Source organism: Artemia sp. Qi Xiang Cuo, chromosome 2 (genome assembly GCF_049724085.1).
Source record: "Artemia sp. Qi Xiang Cuo chromosome 2, ASM4972408v1, whole genome shotgun sequence".
Taxonomy (NCBI): Eukaryota; Metazoa; Arthropoda; class Branchiopoda; order Anostraca; family Artemiidae; genus Artemia; species Artemia sp. Qi Xiang Cuo.
The window spans coordinates 68912848-68930193 of NC_142795.1; the positions used below are offsets into that span (position 1 = coordinate 68912848).

The 17346-nt window shown below is 33.2% G+C and overlaps 1 protein-coding gene across 2 annotated transcripts in view; it reads right to left on the reverse strand.

Annotated features, from left to right (window-relative positions):
- The window catches only part of LOC148955543 (small subunit processome component 20 homolog), a 165537-nt gene that overhangs the window by 77281 nt on the left and 70910 nt on the right, over positions 1–17346 (reverse strand). For both annotated transcript variants that reach the window (XM_089102742.1, XM_089102751.1), the window contains 5 exons: positions 16184–16326; positions 12719–12984; positions 9607–10015; positions 5151–5484; positions 1127–1403 (listed from right to left, as the gene is read on the reverse strand). In XM_089102742.1, the coding sequence (XP_088958868.1) occupies positions 1127–1403; positions 5151–5484; positions 9607–10015; positions 12719–12984; positions 16184–16326 (1429 nt within the window). The remainder of the gene's footprint in view (positions 1–1126; positions 1404–5150; positions 5485–9606; positions 10016–12718; positions 12985–16183; positions 16327–17346) is intronic.

Here is a 17346-nt window from a genome sequence, read left to right on the forward strand (position 1 = left end):
TCAGGGCTGATCGAATCACGCCAACGGTCATGAAAAAGGAAAGAAGTCATTCAAATAGATTTTTTAAAATCCCGACAGTTATTAAAATTCTAGTGCAGTAGACCCTTGTTGACCATCATTCTGGCCTACAAAGCGATAATTTGGATACAAATCAGGCCAAATTTCTCAAGACCTAGATTATTTATGAAAATTACGGGACAGCCGCTAAGTTTGATGTATGAAAAACAAAATATTACGAGAAATAGCTGTTTCATATGGCACTCTCCCAGGCAGCTGTGCACTACGTTCTTAAGCAGATCATTGCAAAGTCTGTAAGTGACTCGTAATAAATAAATTTTGTTGAAACATAAATAAAAGATTTCCTACGGAATTAAAGATTGAAGTTAAAACTTATAAACTATAACTATCCTTAATAAACGAAGGAAGGGGGACTGCAGCCAAGATCAACCCCCCGACCTTTAAGCAGAAGTTTAACTTGCGCTACACCAAAAACTTACAAGAATGCAACAAATGTTGCCGGTTGGCAAATGCAAATGCCTTATTTTCATATTTCTTTTTAAAATATTTAAGCCGAAAAAATTATCAGTGTTCAATGTTACTGAAAATAGCAAAATATCTGGGGTTTAGTGTTTATATATTAAAACCGAGACACATAAAAGAGCATATTCCTTTTCAGAGCATTGTGATAAAAATAATCGCTCAAAAACGTGTTTTGTTTTCATAAAGGCCCAAATTGTAATTTTTTTTTTTTAATTATAATTCTGAAATTGGCACGGTATTTTTCCTTTTTTTTGCAAGTATTAATGCTGTGTGTTTACTTTCATGTTTTTTGTTGTTGTTTTTTTTTCGGATAGAATTAAAAAAGACATAAACTCAGAAGCTCATCTAAAATCAGCTGCTAAAAGTCTTTATCTTTGGAAACAGGAAAAGTGTGGAGTGGGGCTGGACCAAATTGAAACTAGCAGAAGAAGAAGAATAAAAGTGATAGTTTTACTGAGCAAATCATAGTAATTGCACAAGTAGGCAAGAAACCATGGCTTTGTAAGGTCATGAGAATAATTCAAAAAGTAAACAGCTTATGGGTTAATCCTATGGGGCAGGCAAACTGACCTTCGACGATACTTACCACTTTCAATGCGAAGGCACAATTGTAGATCACAGCCATCACCATCTCTTTCGCACACGTCCCGTCATTAAGCTCAGCATTAATTTCTTTATAGGCATCAAGACGTCGATTAAAATCAGGTTCATCCATCCGACGCGGATCGAATGCATTTAAAGCCTCTATTCGAGTTGTAATGATCTTGGCTTGCATATCTGCTTTGCCAATAGCTCTGAAGACACCAGACAGACTCAACCGGCTTGACTGTGAGCATACTTTGCCTAGCAGAGGAATCAGAATCCTAAAAAAGAAGATATTGAGGGTTAATTTAAATTAGGGGTATCAGCCAAAGGTACACACACCTCTGGGTATTATGGGAGTGTTTCTGTGGGATATTTTTTTGGGAAGGAATTTTACAAAATAATCTAATATGGCATGTATATGAAGCAGTATTTTAGCCACAATTTTGTTTACGGAATCCCAATGAGTGCAATATCAGTTTATAAGTTTACAAGGACTACTTAGCCAGACAAAGGTTTTGTTACACAGGGCTTCGTGACAAAGGGTGAGAGAGGGGGGTGCCTCCAGGGGTCAGAACTCAAAAAAACCTAAAGCAAGATATTTTAAAGCCTTTTTAGATGTTTCAACTTGTGTTCGAAGTTGGATTGTTTTTTATTAGTTTATATTCAAAATAAATTCCATTCAAAATTTTGTGATCTCTTTTTTCGAAAGAATAGAATGTTGAAGATAAAAAACAATCAGCTTTTAAAACGTTCAACAAAATTTACGCTTCAGTATACAATCAAAAAATATAACTCCAGGTTAGGACCGGGAGAAAGTTATGTGTAGTTCTTTGCCTCCAACACCAAGGATCAGTACAGTCCTAAGGCACACTTATTAGAATTGATGCCGTACTATAAGAAAAAGGGGGCCTTTTCTTGACCCTCGGCGGCCCCGGTCTTACATAGACATTTTACATGTTACTTACCTCCCCAGAAAGAGAGTCTTAAATCTCTCCGTAAAGACTACTAGATACACAAATAAAGCTTCCAAGAACGGATGCCAAATAATTAAAATTCAATTTTCTTGTTATTTGTGATCTTGAAATAAAATCGACTCGTACATTTAATTTTGTATAGTTAGCGTTTTTCGAGAAAATTTTTACTTTAAATTTTATTTTATTATGTTAATCTATTTTGCTTTATTTTAGGTCCAATGTTTACTATACTTCTGTGTTTAGTTTTTCTTGTCTTTAATTTGATCCCCTCTGGTACAAGGGAGAATTATCCCCATCCCTAAAACTGGTCCAAGGACCCTCCCAGCGAGGATAAATTGAAAACATTTAGCGTGAAACAATTCAAACTTCTTTTTTTTACCACCTCCCCCTGTCTAAAAAAAAGTTCTATTCCTAAGACTTGGATCTGTGTGAATGCAAGTAAACCCAGTGGAATCCTGAAACCACAATACAAAAGACAATAAAGCCGTGCTTATTCGAAAATTAAATACAAAAAAAACAAGTTTTTTTTAACTGAAAACAAGGAGCGACATTAAAACTTAAAACGAACAGAAATTATTCCGTATATGAAAGGGGCTGCCCCCTCCTCAACCCCTCGCTCTTTACGCTAAAGTTTTTTATTGTTTTAAAAACAAAGTTGTGAGACTGTCACACTTTAGCGTAAAGAGCGAGGGGTTGAAAAACAAATAAACACGCATCCGTGATCTTTCTTTTGACACAAAATATAAAATAACGCTAGTAGTACTATAGACTCACTGCAGCACCAGCCCAACTAAGGCCAACACATCTGCGCCCACTCCTCCACCCCAGCCTAACCAAGGCTGCACTCTTTGCCCCCTCTCAAGGAGTATATTCTTATTCATGAACTCTACCTATCCCATTCTGGGACGGCCCCCCTTTTATCTTGGCCCTTGATGAATTACCGAAAAAAGTGATCTTTGGCAACATGTTATTCTTTATTTGCAAAACACGTCCTAGCCATCTGAGCCTTCATTATCTATAAGATTTTTATTATTAGCCTAGCTTCAAACATGATTTTTTAACTATTAAGGATTAGTCTTTGAACTTAGGCTTATTAGCAACCGAATCTAACGAATCCATATCTGGTTTCTAAAAAATAGAATAGAAAAGATTAGATATATAGAATAGAAAATAGAAAATATATAATATAATAGAATATTATATAATAGAATATTATATTAATATAATAGAATAATATAATAAAACTATATAATAAAATATAATAGAATAGAAAAGATAGAAAAATAGAATTGGTGTTATTTAAACACTAATGTATATTAGTCAACGTTCTTGGTCAATATGCCTGAGACTCTAGGCAGGTATGCCTTTCCAAAAATTAACAAACAAGTATTTTTCTAATAAGAGAGTCTTGCATACTTCTACCATTTACCCGTGCCCCAGCCATTTAAACATTTGTCTCTCAATTACTTGAACTATCTGTCTTGGCTTTTCTCTGTCTACAATTAGCCATGTCTTGATGCAACCTATGCAACCTACTGCAAAATACTTGATAACTTCAATTCAAGCTTGACAGACAGCATACATGCCAAGTGGCATACTGCATCTCTGCAAATAAGACATAAAAGACGACAAAAATATCATTAAACTCATCTAACCAAAAAAAAAAAAAAAAAAAATTCAAGACAAGAGTGCTGCTTTCCTAGAGATTGAACTTTCAGATAATTTTTCAACAACCTCTGAAACATTTGTTTGTCACAACAGTTAGGGATTTGTAAAATAAATACAAATTTTAGTTTTTGTTTTATGCTTCTTTTGTTAAAATTGCTATTAAATAGTTTCTTATTAAAATAGGAATAAAACTCAAAACTGTTGCCTACATTTCCTCATCAGAGGAATATAAAGCCGGAAAAAATACAGAGCAAGAAAAGAAAAACTGAATTAAGAGATTTAGTCTAAAAAATTAATGGCACAATTATTTTGTTACAAGGAACAGAATTCCAGACAAAATTAGTCTTAATAGTAAAATGTTGCTCGACAGGCAACAGTCTGTTTTACCTCAACAGGCTATGGCCTAGTTTTTAGTAATTTAAAGTGTTTACTTAAAGATTGTATCTTTTTTGTATTGATTCTATATATGCTTATTGAATCTATTATTAATAAAACTGAATTGAAACTGAAATTAATTTGGAAACAAATTCATATGAATTTCAATAAAAAGCCCGAAATCTTAAAAAAAAAATGGCGTCGGATCGAAATAAAAAGTACACCATTGAAAGCGCCATGGCTGAAAATTCTATACAGGAAACTTACAGTCCCCTGGCTTGATAGTATTCTAATGTCGTTTGTCTGATCACAGAGGGACCCCCTTTAGTCAAGAGGCTTTAGCTTTAGTCAAGAAGAGAGCCTTACATCCAAATTACAGAAAAACTTTAGAATCAGGCTCACACCTAAGATTATTTTCTCGGGAGGTGAGGCAATAAACAAAAAAAAAATATTGATAATTTGAAGAAAAACTCGGGAAAATGGCAATTCTCAAGGTTTAGGAACATTTGAAAGAAACACACAAAAATTCTAAAAACTACTCTAAACAATCATAAACACTTCCTTATCTCATTCCTGAATGCGCATTACTTGACTTTAACCCACCACCATTTCACCCCTGATAAACAAATATCACCCTGTTTTATATATCCCCACCATGCTTTACATTAGCATTGCTCTTTTCTTCACCGCTTGTGCAATGTTCCTCATGGTTCAATGTAAATGTTCGCCGTTCATTTCGTAAAATATAACGGTATATATAAAGTGGGCCATGTAGCTATCCATCAAGAAGGGGGGAGGCAAAGTGAAGTAATGTGCCTTTATGAATAAGATAATTGAGTATTTAAAAAATTTCAAAGTATTTTTTAAAACTTTTTAGTGTCCTTCAAGTAGTCCCTAGATCTTTACTGTTATCATAGAATTTGGGATTTCGGGGAGGGGAGACGACTTCCCGATGTGTACCTTCCTTCTATTAATGAATATCTACAGAACTGATCTTCCAAGACTTACTTTATATACGATCCAGCATTGTCAACGTTATCTATCAAAGCTGCCAGAGTTGACAACAAAAAATCCGCTTGAGATTCCGTCAATTTCTTCCCACCACTTTTACCTTCGCCCGATCCAACATCATAGCCAGCGTGGATTGCTGGTATAATGATGTCAACAAGCTGCTGGCTCTGTGACTTATCTCGGATGAACTCAGATAGCCTCATTAGTACAGTCAGGTCTCGAATGCTCAGACCCTTCTTAGAGGTGTCTATGCGAGCAACCTTTGTTCGAAGATACTGAAGAATGCTTTGAACATGTAAACTCAAAAGGCATGATCCAAAATTAGGTTTTTCTGGAAAATAGGACAATATCTTTAATTTAAACTCAATTAAATTAGAAAACAATCAATAATTTTTTTTTAGAATATATTGTAAAGATCTTTCTGAGAACATTAACCCTAAAATTTTCTGTCTTGACTCCATCAAAAGAAGATTCTACACCCTGTGATGGTACTGAATTCAGACACTCTGTCTTGGAACGAGGTAAAAGAATAGCAAAATATCGGATGCTTAAAAGTACCTGCCGACACGAACATAGGAGTAAAAAAATTCAAATAAAATAGACTTTATTTTTATTAAAACAAGTAAAATAAATTATAGTCATAACCCATTTTTACAATAGGCTAAAAACCAGAATTGAAACCTGATTTCATGGATTACGTTGAGCTTGTTGTCTGCTAGAACCGCACATACTCACAGTGGCAAAGTATGTGCGCCACTAAAATTTCTGTACCAGTATCTGAATGTAATATTTTTTTAGTGCAAGGACCAACATTTAATTCCCACAAGGTAATGAACGCATTTAATATGCAAATAGCGTTTAATATACTATAAGGAGGCTAAAGGTTTGATTATATTTAAATAAATAAAACTGAAAAAGTAAAATTGTTTTTTATAATAAATAAAATGAATCAGCAAAATTAGAATAGTGTAATTTTTATTTTCATTTCAATGGTGTAATAATTGGAAAAGAGCACATTTGTAATATAATTCACTTTCAGTGAAGCACCAATGACGCAGTAGGTTTTAGATTTTTTATGTTATGAAAGGAGGGAGTAGCTAAATTCTTCTTTACAGTGAAACTAAATTTTTCGTTAACGGTCTTAGGAAGAAGTAAGGATAAACGAAATATTTAATATATAATGATGTCAACTGCTGAAAAGCCAATCAGTTCAAAATTTGATTTTACTGTAATTCCTTTTTTATTTTCAACGTTGTCATAAGTACGTAAGAAAATGTTCGTAATAAAGCGCCATTTTCAGTAAAGCGCCAGTAGGTTTTAGACTTTTACAGTTAGGGAAGGAGGCAGTACCTATAGTCTTCTTTGAATTGATTTTTGTTCGTTTCAATCTTGATTCGCATTTTTAATTAAAGCTTTATTCGTTTCAAGGTTTATGCATTCATTTATGTACAGTAGATGTTGTATGTTTGTTTGCTATGATTCTTTATTAAATTTCTGTTCGTTTTGGGCTTCATTTTATGCAACAATATTAAAATATTTTTGTTCATTTTAAGCTTGATTTGCATATTCGATTTTAGCTGAACTCATTTTAAGATTTATTTATTAATTTATATTAGTACAATAAAAGAATAAAAATGAAAGCAATACGAAACCGGAAGAATGAAAAAACAAGAACAGTGCAAGAAGAGATAAGAAAACTAGAAACAATGTTTTTTTTTATAAAAAGAAAAACAATTGACCCCCTCCCTCCTCAACGCCTCGCCCTTTACGCTAAAGTTTGATTTTCTCACAACTCTTTTTTTTAAACAATAAAACTTTAGCGTAAAGAGCGAGGCGTTGAGGGGGGCACAGCCCCTTTCATATACGGAATAATTTCTGTTCGTTTCAAGTTTTAATGTCGCTCCTTACTTTCAGTTAAAAAAAATTTTTTTTATTTAAAGGCTGCGAAAGTGGGGGGGTTTGGGGGGGCGCCGGCCCCTAAACTGTGCCTCCTAATCCCTGTACGTTTTAAGGTTCGACCTTGTAACTCAGCCTCTTTAACTCTTTAGAAAACGTAGTTTTTTTCAAATAATTACAAACAAGAGTTTGGGTATCGCCTCCTTCTCTCACTGTAAAAGTCTAAAGCCTACTGAGTCATTGGCGCTTTACTGAAAACTATATTTGTCTTGAACAGTCTTGGAAAGTATAACCGAAATTAACCTGAATATTTGACATATTATGATATATGTTGAAATATCTATCAGTTCAAGACTTATTTCACGGTAATTTTATTTTCATTTTCAATGCTGTAAGAACTGGAAAAGAAAATATTTGTCATATAATTCGTTTTCAGTGAAGCGCCAATGACGCAGTAGCCTTTTGGTTTTTACAGTTAAGGAAGGGGACAGTTTCCAAACTGTTGTTTGTAGTGAAACTATGTTCGTCTTGAACAATTTTAGAAAGAACTATCAGTTAAAAATTTTACTGTAATCTTAATGTTTATTTTCAATAATCAGTACAAAAGAAAATATTTCTAATAAAATTCGTTTTCAGTAAAGCGCCAATGTCGCATTAGGTTTTAGACTTTTACAGCGAGAGAAGGAGGTGATACCCAAACTCTTGTTTATAGTAATTTTTGTTCGTTTCAAGCTTGATTTGCATATTCAATTTACGTTACACTCGTTTTAAGATTGATTTATTCATTTACATTAATATCTATTGTATTTTTATTTGCATTGATTGTTTATTTAATTTCTGTTCGTTCTGAGTTTCTTTTATAATTCAATAGCAATTTTTTTTTCGTTTTAAGCTTGATTTTCATATTCAATTTAAGCATTACTCGCTTTAAGATCTATTTATTCACTTATATTATTACTTGTTGTATGTTTTTTTGCTATGACAAAGTTTAGAATTTACAAAATTGAAATTGTACTGTGAAGAAAAATAAAAATATCACTTAATAAGCAGTAAATTATATGTAATAACGCTCTGAAACGTTTTTGAAAAGAAAATGAAAAGTTTAAGGGGTAGGGGCAATTTTCTCTTGCAAAATAGGGGGATCAAATTAATGAAAAGAAAGAATAAACCCACATGTTCAAGCTATCTACTAAGTTAATTAGCTTCTTATTGACATTGTCAGTGCGATAATTTAAATAAAACAATTATTGAACATCTTGTATATATTTTTTTTAATAAACCCAGTGTTACTTAACGTCATATTCTAGTCATTAAGTCGTCAATGACAAACAATATGTTATTCAATAGTTAATTATTTAACATTGAAAGATTCAGTTATTTAATCATCAAATATTTAAATAATTAATTCAACTTAATAAAATGCTAATCATTTAAATATCTAACGATTAATTATTTAAAAGTCGACCTTCCCCTTCTCACCCCCCCCCCACAAAAAATTGAGTAGAATACATAAGTTTTTTTCTGAAATATAAAAATTAAATAAATTTGACTTAAGCTTTAAAAAAAGTTAAAATATATGGGCGCCCATAAGGGGGACAGGGGGGGGGGTAGGGGTTCACCCCCCCCTTGGCTAAATGATGCTGCCTTAGTTTTATATTTCTGTTCTGAGATTTCTATTATATAGCATTAAAAGTGCCAACTAAACCAGGTTTGCCCCCCCCCCTGGAATTCAGCTTATGGGCGCCCATGAACAGGCTAGAGGGAAATGTCCTTCCACTGATGCTTTAAACGAGCAGCAAATCTAGTAAGAGAATGGATGAGACAAGAAAACTTCCTAGAAAAAGGATTATAAGATGATTATATGACAAATAAAATACAAGAATCTAAAAGATAGATAGATAGATAGATAGATAGATAGATAGAGAGAGAGAGAGAGAGAGAGAGAGAGAGAGAGAGAGAGAGAGAGAGAGAGAGAGAGAGAGAGAGAGAGAGAGAGAGAGAGAGAGAGAGAGAGAGAGAGAGAGAGAGAGAGAGAGAGAGAGAGAGAGAGAGAGAGAGAGAGAGAGAGAGAGAGAGAGAGAGAGAGAGAGAGAGAGAGAGAGAGAGAGAGAGAGAGAGAGAGAGAGAGAGAGAGAGAGAGAGAGAGAGAGAGAGAGAGAGAGAGAGAGAGAGAGAGAGAGAGAGAGAGAGAGAGAGAGAGAGAGAGAGAGAGAGAGAGAGAGAGAGAGAGAGAGAGAGAGAGCGAGAGAGAGAGAGACCGAGAGACCGAGAGACCGAGAGAGAGAGAGAGAGAGAGAGAGAGAGAGAGAGAGAGAGAGAGAGAGAGAGAGAGAGAGAGAGAGATTGATTACCACACAAGTTTAATTTATGAGACAATTTGAACGACGGAATAACAATACAACTTTAATATTCTTGAAAAATCACCAAGATACTTCCAAAACAAAAGAAAGTACATAGACAAAAAAAAGAGATCTAATCACTAGAAAAAAACATAAAAAGGAGAAGATGATTGTCAAAAGGGAAGGGATATCTCAAATAGACATGGCCGAATATTTACCTTGATGTCGTGAGGTATCGACGCTACTCATATCAACCATATTTTCTACAGGTAATTCACTAACATTTTCATCATCTTCATCAATTTTGCCATCAAAATCTTCTAATGTCACCAGTTTCTCAAATATATCCATTATTAAACCCGATACACTTCCTGTGGCTTTTCCGCTGGCTAATAATTTTACCAGTTCACTAACAGGATAAGTACCAGAATCATCGACTTTACCAAGTAAAGAGAAGTATCTTGGGTTTTGCCCCCAAACAGCTAGGAGCTTTAAAAGTGGAGTGGGGGACGCAAAAGCCTCATTCGGTAATAGATGAAGCTGAGGACTGACGACCAAATGAAATACTCCATTCAATTCAATGGTGCTCCACTTATATTTTTCGAATTTGACGAAGAAGTCTGTCACCTATAAAAGAGAAAGACCACTTAAGTAATAATTAAATTATGAATTATTATATTATATAAATAAATTATTTCCGCAAGCTCCAAATTCTTTTACTTTTTGTATATTTTTGCTCTTTGATCTTTTGTGGCTGATTTAACAGTTTTGTTTATTTTTTCTCCCAATTGAAGTTCTCTTTTTCACTTTTTGAAAATTTCTTAAAATTCAGCGACGGAGAATACAAAAATTAACCACCGCTAAGTATGATCGCGAGGACATTGTTTTTTTGAAAGACATTGTTTTTGCATTAGATATTAAAAAATAATAAGAAAAAAAATGTCAAAAATTGGACAAGCTGAAACTTATGTTTGCCATTTTTCCATGTTTTTATTTTTTACACTTGCACTTTACATTTTCAATGATTTAAAGAAAAACTGAGGTACAAAGCAAATTGACTCCTTATAAAAATTTAATATACACTTCAGTTGGCATGCTTAAAAATCTGATTCAGAAATGTCATCTTTTTTAATACCCTATTTATGACGACAAAGGAGGAATTTTGTTTCGTTAAATCAAAATAAAAAAACACTATAATGGATCCTGATCTGATACAATGATCTGATCTGATACAATACTTAGTGTGATATGGACCTATGCATCTCAGTGCAGTAGTGACCAGTTGACCATTTCCAACGTCAATTATGTAAAGTTAGCAATAGATTAATCCAAAGAAGGTGAAGGAAAACCTACAAAATCCCGAAAGGTTCACTCTTGGACTATAATACTCGACTAGATGTTACGAACCTTGTGAAAGAAGAACTACTACTACTACTACTTACAAGTCACTGGAGCACCAAGCCGCCTGAGGCTAAAACAGCTATTCACATTCGTCTTCTAGCCTAATCTATTCAAAGCTTCACTCTTAATCACCTTCCATGAAATTCTAATTTCCTTTAAATCTTTCCCAGTGCCCAGCTCCATTCGGGGGCGACCTGCTTTTCGTTTAGCATCAAATGGTAAATAAAAAGCACAATCTTTGGTAATCTCTCATCAAGGCCGTATCCAAGGGGTTTTAAGGGGTTTGAACCCCTCCCCCCCGAGCTGTATGTCCGACTCGTAAAAACATAGCACAAATGAACATAAACAAATTTTTGACGGGTTTTTTTAAGTTTTTTATAACCCCCCCCCCCCCTACAAACAAAAAATCCTAGATACGTTCTTTTGTCTGTCAGCTTTCATCCATAAAACGTAGCCTAGCCATCTTAACCGTACAAAAATCATTTGACCAGTATAAACTTTTCCATTATACATAAATGGTCAAAAATGGATACTTAGGCTCTGAATTCGTAAGGCATAATGTTAAATAACATAGGTTCTATAGGAGATCAAAGGGAAACCAAGGATGTGCTTTAGTTTTATATTTGCAAACCAGAATTATTAAAAAATGCAACCAAATTATTTATAATAGATGGCTCATTAAAACGCTAATTACTCACAACTGAGTTTCCTGATATAAAGATGTATTGCTAAACCTGGAAGTACTTTATTACAATAGAATTCTGTGGCTCTTTCTAGTTTTTTATTTTTTCATTTTTATCCAACAAAATTGAAAAGAAAATGCTCAAATTACTTTTTAAAAATATTATTTTTATTTTAAAATCAAAATACTTACAATTCGTCTTTCATAGATACTTTGCATTAATTGTAGTTTAGACCTATACTTCTACTACTACTATTAACAGCTCAGTGTAGCACAAAGCCGCCTGAGACCAACACAGCTACACACGCTCCTCCTCCATCCTTATGGATGGATTCCAATGTCTCTTAAATCTTTCCTTACGATATCCTCCCACCCCATTCGGGGACGACCTGCTTTTCGTAAGGTCCTAGATGGTTGGCCGACAAGGACGATCCCTAGCACTCGGCCCATGTTAATTATTAAACCAAATATTCAAAAGGGCACACATCTTCTCCTAATAGGATATTTATTTATAACTGTTATTTGGGTTATATCATCATCCCACCATTGCCCTGGGTTGTAACATATAATGCATGCCATCGATACAAATCCAAAATCGTACTTCAGCAAGAAGAATAAATAATAGACAATCATCACAATTCATTTCTTTGCAAATTAAGAAAGGCCTCAATGAAGTTCTTTGTGCGAGAATTTTATAACTTTTATAATTTTTTTCCTTTTTAAAGTTGGTTAATTTATATTATGTTATGTGTACAGTTTTTGTGCTGTCTTCTGTTGTCTTTATTTCATTACTGTTTTAATGAAATAAAGAATTTTCACTAATATTTTTAATATTATAATTTTTATAATTTTATATAATATAATTTTATAACTTTTATAATTTTTTTCCTTTCTAAAGTTGGTTAATTTATATTATGTTGTGCGTACAGTTTTTGTGCCGTCTTCTGTTGTCCTTATTTCATTACTGTTTTAATGAAATAAAGAACTTTCACTAATATTTTTAATATTATAATTTTTATAATTTTATATAATATAATTTTATAACTTTTATAATTTTTTTCCTTTCTAAAGTTTGTTAATTTATATTATGTTGTGTGTACAGTTTTTGTGCCGTCTTCTGTTGTCTTTATTTCATTACTGTTTTTACTCTGCACTACTGTTTTTGCTATTCTTGGGTGAAAGAAAATAAACAAATAAAATCGTTAATACCAAAGATGCCTATCAAATTGCAAAAAAAAACATCATACCCTTTGAATGAAAATATTTCTCAGATTTTTCACCATATCAACTTGTCCGTGAGCAATTTCACTTCTACGGCTCAAGATGCCAATTATATGAGCGCCAATGACTAATAACAAATTTAACAGCCACGGTAGCGTCTCTTGAACAAGATTTCCCAGCTTTTGAAAAATAAGACCAATCATATTAAGTGCGGCTTGAAGACGCTTCAGGGGTACAACCTCTTTCAAGCTGACAGACGACTGAATGGCTTCAACTTGAGTCAAAAGATTGCCTGAAAGTATATAACAAACTATAAAAAAATAAACAACCTTTTTTGTATATTTCTTCTATTTCATAGCCTAAATTTCGTTACTTTCCTCATTTTTCTTTCCGAGGTTTTTTAGGAGCTCCTCTTATGCTTATCGGAAGTAAAATCTTTGTAATTGTTCGGTTTACAGGCGTGTATATGGATGGGAATATAAGTTGACAAGCTACCCCTCTCTCTGGCACGTACGCAGAGGTGCCTTTTATTGGCCCATAATTTTCTGATACTTCTCCCCGAATAAGGTAGTTGACGGATTTGGGACCCCCCCCCTCCCGAAAAAAAATCATGCGTACGTGCCTACCCTCTCCACTAAAAAGAGAAATTTCGTGTTTGAGCAACTGCATAAACCAAAAAGGCTACAAACAAACGATTTTTTTTTCTTTTTTTTAGTGTAGGCTACCTGAGCAAATACAACATTCTCAAGTTGCACTTGCATGAAAATGTACTGAGCAAGTACCAAAATCGCTTTTTTTTTTTTTTTTTTTTTTTTTTTTTTTTTTTTTTGTAATGTTCCTGAGCAAGTACGACATTCGTATAACTTTGGGTCAGTGATAAGAAGGATGAGAAATGATCTCAATGCATTGGATGCTTAAAATATCACTTAAAAACCTTAATTATAAAGCTAATTGCCGACAGTGCAATAAATTTGTTGTAAGCATAATAACGAAGCGATATCACAGTTAAGCTTGTGGTTTGTCGGCATGATTTAAAGCGAAGTTTCTGAAGACCTCCCGAAAAATATTTTGAAAATAGATTCCTTTGAATACTTATCTAAGAAAGAGTTCCAATGGCAAGGCTTCGTTAGTGTATTAAAATTAGCCTACAAATTATTTCCATAGCTAGATAGAAATAAGCTACGGTAGAAAGGGAAATAAATGCGTTTCTATATGGGCAGACTGTTTAATTTGGTATAATCTGGTCAGTTGCACTGCAGTTTTGGTAAGAAAATGATTAATTGCAAAAAGTGGTTTCACTCATATCATAGTACGCCAATGAAAATATTAACTAAAACTTAACTAGGCCATCTAACGAAAAGAAAAGAAAAGCGATTCAGAATATTAAAAAAAAGCCCCAGAAAGGCATGTAGCTTCTAGAGAAAAATTAATTATACATTTTAATTTGTGGCGTTATAGATGCATTAATTCGCGTTTTTGATTTTTGTTGAAACTGGTTAGGTTAGAAAGTATATTTATAAATTTTAAGAGACTCGTGATAAGCTCATTCAACTGATCTAAAAAATTGATTCAACAGCCTTTTTACATAACACTCAATCGTTTAAAATCGTGAAGAGGCAACAAGAATGAACATAACTATTAGATATGATCATGAACAGCTGAAGGCTTTCTCAAAGTTAAGCAATAAATTTAAACACCAAATACTTATTCATTTTAGCCATAATTTTGATGGTGGATATTTTTACTCAACAGACGCTGGATGGTTATGTATAAAAATAAAGTAGCTTTATAAATACCCATTTACGAAGAGAAGAGAGACCACCTTCACCCTCAACCCCCCCCCCCACCTTTAATCGAACCCTTTTTCATCTGCACATATATTTTATTTTTTGCTCCAAAAATGCAACTTTTGCCCAAAAAGGGATTTATTCTCGACATTTGTGCTTTTTACCAACGGAATAAAACACCAATAGTTGAGCTCAAACCCACAACCCTGAGCTTAAGTGTGTGACACTCGACCCGCTCAGATACTTGGATCACTTTGTTGGTTCCACATCTTTGTTGTATTTGAATATTAAATAAAAGGATTACTATAAAGTTTACAAGCATAGTCAATTGTGTCAGCTATGTTCCAAAACAAAGTAAATAAAAGATGCATTTATTCAATAGGTGACATCAAATCTAGCAGCCAAGGCGAAATTCGCTTCTTGTCAGAACAGTCCAAACCTCTTGAAATTCCATTCTTTTTAAGACAGAGAAACACTGTTTTCGTTTCGAGAAAGTTTCTTTATGATATTAATGCAACTTTTTGCGTTAAGATCAAATACAGAACCAAAATTATTCCACTACCATAATTTCGTGCATTGATTTTAAAGCTTTTAAGAGCGAAACCTGGCGTTCAGGATTTTCAATTATTTTTTATTTAGGGAAATTCTTTAGAACAGGTGTAAGCCAAACTAAAAAAAAAACAACATCGCACTTCTTCTTATTGTACAGCCATTTTTGCGTAGCTATTTTAAGTTTATTGGTAAAATTTTTGTTGCTTAATACAAAAAAATATTATTTTAAATATTGGTTATTAAAACAAACACAATTAAACTTTAGAATTCAGCAAAAAAAAAAAAAAAACTAGACTAGAAACTCTCCTAAACAATAAAAAAAAGTCGAGCGAGTTCAAGAATTTCACAAAAAAAAAAGCAGAGATTTATTTGATTAAAAAATTATGATTGCACATTCGAATTAAGCAAAGAGTGTTCTATCAGTACCACATATTTTAATCATTGAAAAAAATACATGTTTATTTTCTGAAGAGCTCAATGCACTGGATAGACGTTAGATTTTTTCTCTGTAGCTAAAAAAAAGACCCTTAAAATCAGTTTAACAGTTCACGTGCGTTAAATAAAGAGTAACAAAAATACAAAAACCTAAAATTTTATTAGTTTTTAATAATTGACTTAATTTTCATGGGTAGCGATAGATGGTGTTAGTTATGATCCTTTCTCTTAGAAACGAACTTGGTTTTCCTCTTCGATTAATTTACTAAATTCTTTTATTGAGAAAAGTTCGCAATTCATAATTTACTAACTCAATAAAATTTATTTAGTAAATAAAACGTAAGCACGTGACAGCTTTTCAAAGGCTTAGATAAAAATGATTTCTAGAGTTCCAACAGTAATGACATCTTTGGACTTCTCCTTTGGGGCACAAAAACACACATAGGAATAGGGATTTTAGACAACACTTCATGGCCCTCATCCTACCCTACCTTGATTTCCCGGGGTTCTATTTTTTATTTGGTTTCTCCCAGTTTATAGTAATTTTTTATAGTTTTTTTTTTGCGAAATATATTTTCAAAGATCATAATTTTCATTTAGTACTTTATTTCATTTTTATTTACAACCAAAAACCTCGTATTTTTATATTTTTGGGGACTGTTCCAGTTGTTTTACATATATAATACTAATTTCAAACAAGACAAATAATACGCATACCCTGTTCCAAAAAAGGCAGGAAGATATTGAAAGCTAAATTGAAAAAAGTTTTGATTTCTTCATGCGATGAACCTCCAAGAAAGCGCAGAACAATTGCCTGGCGGGCACTTCTATCTTTCCCATGAATTTTTCCATACAAAATTCTAAAATTGAATTGTAAAAATATTAGAGACCATTTTACAGTGCATAAACATAAATCATAAGATAATACTTCATTGGTAAACAAGTCACAAGGTAAGGAAAATATAGCCGAATTCGTGCTTCATGTCAAAATAATGTTAAAATCAAAACATGAATCATGAACATTATGGGAACTAAAAGTTATAAGAAGAAAAACCATTAAGAACAACTGACAAACTATAAAAAGGGCTTTAAAAAAACGAAACTAGAAAAAAACTTGAAACAAAAATCAAAAATGGATTTTTTTAAGCCAAGCAAAAATTCATGAAAAACAAAGCAAAAATTTCGGGAGAGCAATCCCCTCTCTTCTTCAGTGCTATCAGAGAAATTAGAAGAAAATACCAAAAAATGTTTGCAAAAATTGTCTTTAAATAAAACTCAAGACTAAAAAAAAACAGGGTTCGAACTCCATAAAAGCAAAAAAAGGAACAAGTTAACCACAAGTGGCAAGCTAAGAAACGACAATAATTATTGTGACAATAAACAAAAAACAAGAAAGAGGCAATTAGCCCAACACAAAACAATGCCAGCCAATGCGTCTCAAGAAACTTAAAATGTAGCAGACGAAAGCATTATATGGTACAAAATGATTAAAAAGAAGATATGTGAACGCATCACAATATTTTCGAGTTTTTACTGATGCCACAATTTTCTACTAACAACTCACCACAGCATCAAGCCGCATGAGGCCAAAACATTTGCGTACACCCCTCTTCAACCTCAATCTATTTAGCGTTCAGCTCTTTGACCCATTCCATGCAATTCAGTTTCCTTTAAATTCTTTCTTATAACCTCAACCCATCTCATCCGGGGACGATTTTTATTTCCCTTGACCCCAGAAGGATGGCCGGGAAGCACAATCTTTGGCAGTCTGCCAAAGATTGCCCACTTTACTCTACATCTGCCCACTTTACTAGTAATATCACCCACGTAAATGATGCTATCCACTTGATCGATTTTTTCGTAAGCTAACATTGGCAATT